Source organism: Populus nigra, chromosome 17 (genome assembly GCF_951802175.1).
Source record: "Populus nigra chromosome 17, ddPopNigr1.1, whole genome shotgun sequence".
NCBI lineage: Eukaryota > Viridiplantae > Streptophyta > Magnoliopsida > Malpighiales > Salicaceae > Populus > Populus nigra.
Genome location: NC_084868.1, coordinates 9,339,448 through 9,349,853, shown reverse-complemented (window position 1 = coordinate 9,349,853; position 10,406 = coordinate 9,339,448). Strand labels below are relative to the sequence as shown.

At 32.8% G+C, this 10,406-nt stretch overlaps 1 protein-coding gene across 1 annotated transcript; it reads right to left on the bottom strand.

Annotated features, from left to right (window-relative positions):
- Nucleotides 1–224: 224 nt before the first annotated feature.
- On the bottom strand, nt 225–7,226 carry LOC133676762 (uncharacterized). The gene is made up of 12 exons (XM_062098496.1): nt 7,104–7,226; nt 6,958–6,978; nt 6,750–6,850; nt 6,379–6,436; nt 6,234–6,277; nt 6,006–6,086; nt 5,293–5,363; nt 5,052–5,162; nt 3,924–4,006; nt 1,589–1,805; nt 943–1,026; nt 225–677 (listed from the first exon to the last, which is right to left on the bottom strand). The coding sequence occupies exons 1-12, from the start codon at nt 7,123–7,125 to the stop codon at nt 608–610; spliced, it is 963 nt and encodes a 320-aa protein (XP_061954480.1). The 5' UTR covers nt 7,126–7,226; the 3' UTR covers nt 225–607.
- Nucleotides 7,227–10,406: the final 3,180 nt, after the last annotated feature.

Here is a 10,406-nt window from a genome sequence, read left to right as displayed (position 1 = left end):
TTTAAAACTTTAACAATAATCATTTTTATTCTTAAAATTTTGAAATTAAAAGTTTTTTATAAGAATTTTTTAAAAAGTAAAAAATAAAAATAATTATCTCTAAAAACATGTCTCATATGACTCCGGTTTTAAAAAAACATAAATTCACTGTAAAATTATCTCAAAAAAATTATCTTTTATACCTCATTCTCTTTAACCACAGTAAATAATTTCAAGGGTCGCTATTGGCAACGTGAACCGCGACAGTATCCATCCATTTATAGAATCTCACGTGAGTTGTTGTTTCGGTACAAGTCGTCAATTTGTATTGTCACATGTACAAGTGAATTTGCTGATCAACAGTTAACTGAGAAGTATGCAAGGAGAAATCCTCCCCATCCCAAACCTCTGGGCAGTTAAAAAAAAAAAAAAAAAAAAACAGAGAAGCAAAAAAGCAGACACCTGGCAAATATGTAACCTTCATGAGATGATGCCAATGTTGTCGTTACAACAAGATTGTCATGAGATGGAAGCATTATTTATGGCTTCAACAAACGGCGGCGGAGCTGGAAATGTCGACACTAATGGGAATTTTTCTTTTTATGGCTCAAGTAAAACCACTAGAAGTTCATTGATAATCAAGATGACCTGAAAGAAGAGCATCTGCAGCAGAATCCAAATCTTGGGGAAAGAAAACCCTGCAAAACAACATATGTTTTACATAGAAAAAACTTTAAATCTAAAATAACTCTAGAAAGTAATTCGCCAGGCCCTGAATTTCCATTAACCTGGCTGCATTTCACCATGTTCTAATTTTAATATTCCCAGAGAAAAGAATCATCGATTAACCATGATAGGAAAATAGCAAAAGATCATCCCATGATTAGTTCCATCGCTTAGTGAGTGCTTTATTTGATGCCTAAATCAACAGCAGCGAATCCAGGAACTTCAGAAGGTGCTTACCTGCAGGTGTTGTGGTAAATGGTCCTGCTCATTTGTTCTATTTCAGTGATGCCTTTGCATCCAGCCACAACCTCAAGAACTTGCCTGAAAAATACACCCGTTTTGTTTCAAGAAACAGATGAAAAATAGTGAATCCACTCAAAAACCACGAAGAAACTTTACTACCACAATTTCTTAATTGCTGTCCAAGATGAAACTTAGGTTGACTAGTATAAAAGCCACAATAAACAATCTCAACCTAAAGAAGCATGGATTTTTCATTTTTTTAAGGGCTACAGGTTTGAAGAAGAATGAGTAAGAGATTCCAGGATTTTCCCAAAATGCATCAGTGTGCACCATGGAAATACTTGTGTCAGCTTAGATTTCTGATCCAGAAGGATAATCTTTATATTGTCAGAGAATTCAGCCTATATATATCATCAGCCTTAAAGTAATTATAACTGATTTGATGCCAAGACTGCAATAATATTTGAAAACAGTTTCCATAACTAAATTGCAAGCCTCCCATTCTAAAACACTCCGTCTATCCAACATATATAAACTCCTTTATATAAATGTTAAGAAAAGGCTTCTCATCTTTAGAAACAAGAATAAAAATATGACATAATAATGTCGGATATGCCATTGAACAAAATGTTTCACTTACCGAACTAAACAAGGCTCATTACGACCTTTGACAATGCAATCCTGCTCATGCTTCTCTTTCTTCTTAGAAGGCCAAGTAGATTTTACAAACTTAATCCCAGCATGACTATTCTTGATTTCACAATATGGAGAATCCGTTTCAATCATCATTTTCTCAACAGGGATACCGCTCACAACATCAAGATTCTCAGGAGTTTTCAGAGAGCAACCATTTACACCTGTTGGTAGAACGCTAGTAAAGAACTATTCATGTAGTCATTGATAACTTGAAAACCAAACACCAAGAAATTCTAGCTAGTTAGTGACTAGGAAATAAGTAATAAATTCTCTTAAGCATTTAGTGCAGAACAGAAAAACTTAACTTTTAGATATTGTTTTTGAGACAACCTAGACAATGAATGCCTAAATTCCATCATGAGCATCTTTTTAATTTGGATAATTACAATATTAAATTGTATCTAAAGATTAAGAGTGGATGCCTATGGAAAAAGGGCAGAAAAATATTGCACCCCAGTTTTTGTCATATTTGTTCTCTGATGACCACTGAATCTATAAAAACGATGTATAGTAAACCCAAACCAGCAAGTCATAGCTCTACATCTTACATAAACAAACCCATCAGAATCTTTGCAACAAAAAAGGAGCATCCATCACATCTCTATCAGGTAAGTCAAGCAAGCTCCATTATTCCACATCTATGACCAATTTGTTTGAAGAGAAAGTCAAACAATCTCCACAAGATACACTGCATCCCCTTTTCTAAGTCACCAAACACCATATATCTACTCAAACTACCTAATATTTTACTTGTGCTATTTATGCCTCCTTATCTTCCTAGCATGTGTGTTACTGCCAAAAATGATCAGTTTCAAAGAACATGGAAAAGTAATCATATTCCAGTCTTGAAAACCCTTCGGAATTCCAGTAACATTTTGGCCTCTGCAAACAATGTCAAAATTTCAAACCAGGAATTTCTAGGGCCTTAACTGCATCCTCTGTAACTGCAATACCAATCCTGGTGAGGACACCAAACTCACACCACAGATTACACGAGTAATGAACGGTAACGATAAAAGATGGCCTAGCCTGTCACTTTTTGGTTTGGGAGATTGAGCCCATCTAGGCCTATTCATTGTTTTGTTTTATTTATTTGAGTTATTTATGTTAAATGGTTTCAATTAATGAGTCAAGCCCGACAGTTGGATGTTTTAGAGTTATGCTATTTATATATATTTTTTTTCATCTTATGCTACGAATAACTTTTCTAAATTCTCTCTTTTTCCTAGCTTTTCTTTCCTTACTTTTAATTCTAGGCTTCTTTATTTCTTTCTTTACTTTTATTTCTTTTATTTATTGTCCCACATCAACTTAAGTATCACAGTCAAGTTCTTTTAATTGTTCTCACAATTAAAAGATCTATGAGCTTGTTTAAATTCCTGACATTCAATCTAGTTAGTAAATTCTATATTTTGTGGGAAGCTTTCATCAATATTAAAAAACAAAAGTCGCAATCCATAAAATTTATTTCTTTTAGCCTTTCATTTACAACATTAGATCTGAATATATACAAGCCCATTCATCCCTAAACCCACACCTACCAGCCATCACCCGCAGAGCACACTTCGAAAACCACAGTCACTCCAGAGTCGACCACGTCACAAACTCGATCTGATCATCTTCTCTAAATCAGAGCTACACTTGATAGGGTTAAGTTTCTCCAACCATGGGAGAGATGGTGGAGACATCAGACCCACACCACAGATTACACGAGTATATAGACAAAGATGACGAAGAATGGTCTGGCCTGTTACTCTTTGGTTGGGAGATTGAGCCCCATCTAGGCCTGTCACTATTTGTTTTGTTTTATTTTGATTTGTTTTGATTTGGGTTATTTATGTTAGACAATTTTAATTGAAACGCCAAGCTCAATAGTTGGATGTTTTATAATTATACTATTTATATGTTTCTTTTTCATCTCATGAGACAGTTTTTTATGAATTGAATATATATCACATATTATTTGTCCTCTAAATTCTCTTCTCTTTGTAGCTTTTCTTTCTTTCCCTGCTTTTTTTTTTATTGTCCCACATCAAATCCACCTAAAACCATTACAATCTTTTCTTTCTTCCCCTAATATGCAGCACTTTATACAAAATTTGCATTTACAAAGATAAATGCATCTACCACGAATTTAGCTTTCTTAAGAAGATGGCTTATAAATTTATCTTGTGAAATAATTCCTCATGTCACTATGTCGAAGACTCAAGCACCAAAAAGAAAAATCTAATGAAAAGCAGGGTAACAGAAACTAGCAGATGCAAAAAGTGTATGCTCACCTATATACATATTATTAAATGAAAGAAGTTTTCTGCAATCTTCTGCACTACCAGTAAATGAATGAGTGACCCCGCCACTGAATCTGTAAATTACAATTTACTATGGAAATCAGTTCACTCCACATACATCAACCTGGACATGTGCCATCAAAGGAAACCAGTTATAAATAAGTGAAATTTATTTATGTCCGAACCACATTTTAAACTATGCCTTTCATTTTTCACTCAACATCAACACATTTGGAGCATGAAATGGTTTTCCCTAAAAAGCATATTCAAGTTGAACCATTAACATGCAAAAGATTGGGTGGTCATTTTTTAGAACAATGGTTAATATTTATGGATAAAATTGATGCAGAACCACATGATAGAGTTTTTCGGACTGCTTATTTTAGAAAGAAATATAGGGTTTAATTTTAATATTTAGTTTCCTCATGTTTCCTACTTTTATGAGGACCTTTTATTTTATTTGGGTGCCTATAAATAAACACCCTAGACAGATACGGCTTAACATTTTCAGTCTGTATGGCAACTAAGAAACTCTAGAGAATAAAAGAGAAACTAAACTGGTGATAAAAGGGAGGAGGAAAAGAAGGGAAATCAAATTTCTTTTGTTTGGATTTAGAGAAGTGAGAGAAATGAAGTTTTCAATATATTGATGGAAAAGAAAGGAAAACAGTTTTTTAGAGGTTACATTGAGCAAAATTCTGTCAATTTTTTCATTTCCTTCGCTATCCTCCCAATTTAGGCGAAAAATTTTAGTAAGTCAAAAAGTCAGATTTTCCCCTCTTTTCCCTTCTCTTCCCTTCTTTTCTATTGATAATTTTAGCATCCAAGCAAAGGAAAGTGGCTTAAGTTCCTTTACATTATTCTCCTTTCAACTCCTTTCCCTCAAAACATATGCACTGTTTATTGATTGAAATAAGAAACCTAAAATTTTCTTCATGATTGAGTGTTTCTCTCTTTTTTAGTTATCTCTTGATTTGGTGATGTTGTGGTTCTAAATCAATAATTTATGCAAAAGGCTACCGGGCAGCCTAAAAGAAAGGTGATAAAACAAAATTTGAGTGAAGCAAAATTTTAGCCACCATTATCTGGTTCCTTCATCTACAAATAGAGCAAACTAACCTTTCTTTGTTACGTTCTACAATTTCACAGAAATCTGCCGCAGCCGCACGCATATGTAGAAACATTGGTAGCTTTGTGGCATGTGCTAATTCAAACTGCTTCTCAAAGTACCTGCTTGTTGATATGGAATTATGGATAAATAAAGTGCCCACATGTAATAGGAGTAGATGAGAATGACGCGCAACTAAATAACGAGGAGCAAAGAAATCCACAAGGAACATTTTTGTCAGCAATGACTTACTTCTTTTGAATATCTGGTGGGCAAAAGTGAAGCCTGTCATAATCCAGTCCACACTCACCAATAGCCACCACCTTACATTCAACATCCAAGAACAAAGTGCATCATAAAGAACACTACTGATGTAAGTAGAATAGTATTACAGACAAGTTTTGAAATGTGGAAAATCAATGACAAAATTAAGACTAGAGATCAAAGTAGCAGAAAGTTTTCAAATTAATAGTATCATTAGAATCACTCTCGAAGAACAAGAGGCTACATAATGACACATGATAACTCTTCTATGTATAGAATTTTCCATCATATTTAAGTCAAGAATAAATAAGACTTGATGACTTGCTATTAATATCAACAATGGAAGGCCACATGCACAATTAACATGCAAATTTGGTTTTTTTTTTTTTTAAATAGGCATCATTATTCGGAGAATAATAAAATTCAGTGGATACGTGTTGGGATTATAGCATTTTGCATCACTCTCTTCTTAGAAAGAATTAAGTTAAAAATAAAAAAATCAGGCATCATTGTTCGGAGAATAACAAAATTCATTGGATAGGTGTTGGGATTGTAGGATTCTGCATCACTCTCTTCTTAGAAGGAATTAAATTAAACGTTAATTTAATATCTTTCATGATCTAATTATATTAATATTTCACATATTCTCAAATTTGTGATGCCTTATCATTGTCCTGTGAGGAAGACCAATAAAAGCATACCTTTCCTTTTTGCATTCCCTCTTTGGCCAATGACAAGAGAGCCTGAAAATGCTTTTCTGGATCCCCACTCTCTTCAAACTCCTGAATAGATTAAAAGAAAAGGGAAAAAAAAAGAGCACTGTCAGGAACTGGAACATCTCCGAGACTCCAACAAAATCACAGTTTATAGATAAATTTAGAACACATGAAATCACTACAAGTAACCAAACTTCAAGAATAGTAATCAACCTTACACCTTGTTGGGTGGACTCCAACCGTACAAAAAAGCCTTCCTGTGACAAACAACAAACTTTCAGATAAACAAAAACCAGAAACCCTTCTAATAAATAAGCAAAAGCAACATGTATTGATAAGAAGATAACAATTGCAAGACCATCAGTCTCGGAAATGGCAAGAGCTTCCTTCGACTCCTCAAGGGACCCACCAGTCACCTATGAACACAAACCCAGATCAATTAACATTATCTTAAAACAAACTATTTCATTATCTACTAAAGGTTTCTGGTAAAAATTTCCCGTTTTGTTTTTTAACCATTTTTTAACATTTGATAATCTAAAACAAGTCAAAACGCAGAAACGGCAACTTGATAATTAAAAACCAATAATATCAAAACTACTTCATTTAAGTTCTTAAAATTATAAAAAATGCATAAATAAAACTTCATTAGACCAATTAAGTTATTAAAATGATTAAAAGACCAAACATGGTAAGAGGGTAACGAAAAAGAGAGTGCCGGAGGCATACAATGATTCGATCTACACCAGCGTTCCAAGCCCTGCTCAACACATTGGCTATATCAGCTACATGGTACTGCTTCCCATTGTAGATTCCTCTGAACATTCCATCTGCACGGCATTTTACACACGCACTGTTCAGTTTAAGAAGAAGAGAATAAGAGAGAGTGGAATTTAAAAACATGTTAACAATGTGTTTGATGAAATGTCTGACTGACCTGTGAAGTTCACAGCTATATCTGCTTTAGAGAAAACAACAAAAGAACACGGAAAAAAAAAGGGAATGAATTGAGTAAAATTAGGTTTTTCTAGATTAGAGATAAAAGAAAAGAAAAGAGAGGGAATTATAGTTAGTATCACTCGCCTATCATTCGTATGGTTGCCATTGCTATTCAGAGACAGAACTTCCTGTTTGGTGGTGTCTCTGAAGGAGCACTTATTACTTCCCCTTCGTAAGCGACGTCGTTCACTGGCTGTCAAAATGGACCACTATTATACCAACAGGCTCTGTAGTTTAGGGCCCATGGCCCTGTTTAGCAAAGTTCTGATCTGTTCATCCAAATGTTTCGAGACTGGTTTTCCTGGCCCAATTTCTAAAAAGGTTGTTCGCATTCCAAAGAAACTATGGATAACAAGAGAAAGAATTGATGATTTTTTTTATTATGAATATCTGGATCAGTTTACACATAACTCAATTAATTTTACAGATCTTAAAGTTAATAATTATATAAATTTTTAATAATTTTAAGGTTTGTGAGACTTGAACTATTCACATTTCAAAAATAAATTTAGAATATAATTAGTTGAGCTATATCCTTTAAAATTACTATTGGATCGTAATCTTAATAATACATCACGGGTCATTTAATAGACAACTTCGATCCATGTTAAAATAAGAAAGTATCATTGATTAATATTTAATTAGATTTAGAAATTGATCTAACATATACATATTTCAATCCGAAATAAATATTATACGAAACAATTTCCAAAGCCAACAATTCAAGGCCTGTGGTCAAAAGAAAATGAAAATTTCCACTATCGTAAAAGACCATTTTTATGCCTCTTGCTCGTCATGATGTGTATTTCAACCAGTAGTTTCAATTATTAATTGTTGCTTTCTTTGTTAAATTATTTAACTGTAGTAGTATTGTGATCAAGTGGTATTGTTGAAAATTGGTGTAATGGGCCTAATGCATATAGTGATTTGTGGTTTCTTGATGAGTCCATCGATAATAATTTATAAATAAATTTATTGACAGACAAAGCGTGTAAAAATAAAAAACTTTACCTGTTCTATTTTGTTAATACATCCATCATTGAATAGAACATATCACCAACATAAAAATCATATGTCATTCTATCAGTGATTTTTTTTTTATTCGTTGGTGAATTTGACATGTAACTGTTAAATAGACCATTTGTTATTCTGTCAGTGACTAAATAGTGGCAGTGGTATTTATAGTAATTCCTTTTCAATTCTCTGAAATATACCGACGTACTATGTTCGTCGGTAACTCTGTTAGTAATAATTTAAATATATATATATATATATATATATATATATATATATATATATTAAAAAATCTATTAAATAGAAACAGAAAATAATTAAAAAAATAAATTAATATAAAATTCAAATATTTATTACAAATTTAAACATTTATGAGTTCAAATACAATTAATTTAGAATAAAAGCACTGGAGGAGGCGGGTCTTCACCTAGAACGTGGGGCAAATAAGAGGGAGTACATGTACAACCCATCTGTGATCTCATCTCCATTATCAATCGGCATAGTTTAATCGTCTCAGCACTAAGTCGTTCATAATTAGTAGCAAGATGGGCCATCTGATCTTTAACTCGTTGGTCTAAAATCACCTAAAACTCTTGAGTTTGAGTGCTCGGAACTGATTGCGAGCATCCAACTATTGAAACACTATGGACGATCAGTAAGAACTCGGTCGTGGTGTTAAAGAGATCGTACACCAGATTTCTATTGGGTCCGCTAAATGATCCTACCTCCAACCACAAATCTAGATCGAGATCTAGATGGGTCGAAGGATCATCATTGTATCTCTCCTTCAACCCGATGTTATATGTATCCTGCAAAAAAAAGTTAACAAATTCAAAATATAATAACTTAAGAAAAAAATGATTGAAAACAACATACCAAAAAGTGTTGAACTCAGCTATCCATGAGTTGGTATACCTCTTTTCGGTGGTTATTAATCCACACGTGCATTTCCACAAAAAGCTCTATCAAGCTTAGTTAGTTTCCTGCAAGAGAAAATTGTTGTTAGTTACATATATTTATAAAAAAACAACAAATTAAAAAAAATCTTATCATCCACTTCATATGTGAAACGAATGGAATGGAGCCATTGGTGTGCTTGGTAACAAAACCGTGAACACTTCGTTTCTAGTTCTCTGCACTAGAGTATGATCGTCACACGGAACAATTGGACATCACATGCTGAATATAGTCTGCCCACACAACCTTTGAGATATATGGAAGTCTAAAATCCTTCCAAACCAATTTCTTTCCAGCCTGGAAGCTCTTTTTTTTTTCGTATTGCGCATTGTACCAAAAATCACACAACCTATATGGTACAAATGAATTATCTGTTAGTAAATGAATTAATAAAATTGAATAAAAGGATTAAAATTTTTTATCTTCATTTCAATCTTACTTAGTTGCAATGTGATTCTCCCAAACCTTTATTGCAATAACATTGTCAGCTTTATCTCATTCAAAATTTTCCTTATAGTTAAGATTTGTACAAGAAAAATTTCATTAATAAGTTAATAAACTAACCGAATTAATATAATAAAAAAAATAAGTTAATATTAACCTTAAACCTTCTGAATCATGCATCAATCATATGTTTTCATTCAGGATATTTAAAAACCTGACACCATGAAACAATGAAATTTTCATCGATGATTTCATTATCAATGTTATGATTCTGATAACCTTCATGTTTGTAAACCTGAAATTGCATTTATTAATTAAAATTAATTTTTCAAAAATTATTAGCATGTCAATGTAAAGGGAAAATAAACTTACATTGAAAGAGTGTTCTTCTATTGAGCCTAGTACATCCGGTTAAATGGATCCTATTATGAAGGGTCCCCCCTTGACATGGTGGCATCGCACTTGATGAGCCCGCATCGTGAGTGGAAGCCTGTGTCTTAGGTACCTGTTCTTGGTCAGCACCTAACAACTCTAAATCGCTAAAAGAGTTGCTAGAAAAACTAGTAGCTATTATATCCGCACAACGTGTTATTGACTTTTTTCTAGACATCTACACAAATTAAAGGATTAAGATATTATAAATCATTCCTTTTAAAAAAACAATTGGCAACGCCTTCTTTATACGAGAAATTACTCAATTTAAATTAGATTGATTACAAACTAATTGATTTTATTTCAATCGAATAATTTTAATTATGTTAATTAACCAAATTTTCAATTAATTTTGCTACGACCATTTATGAAATGGTAATATGAGGTTAATATAAACACATGAAAGGATATGTAGTATCAATATTTCACATTAAAAACTATTAACTAAATTTTCAATTAATTTTGCTACGACCATTTATGAAATGATCATATGAGGTTAATATAAACACATGAAAGTATATGTAGCATCAATATTTCCCA

Bases quoted from the DNA above. Each gene is read 5' to 3' on its own strand.
- LOC133676762 (XM_062098496.1), bottom strand. From the start codon at position 7,125: ATGGCAACCATACGAATGATAG. The intron at 5,364-6,005 runs GTATGCTTTTAT...GTTGAATGTAAG, and splicing joins AGGGAATGCAAAAAGGAAAG to GTGGTGGCTATTGGTGAGTG. The intron at 5,163-5,292 runs GTAAGTCATTGC...ATCAACAAGCAG, and splicing joins CCACCAGATATTCAAAAGAA to GTACTTTGAGAAGCAGTTTG.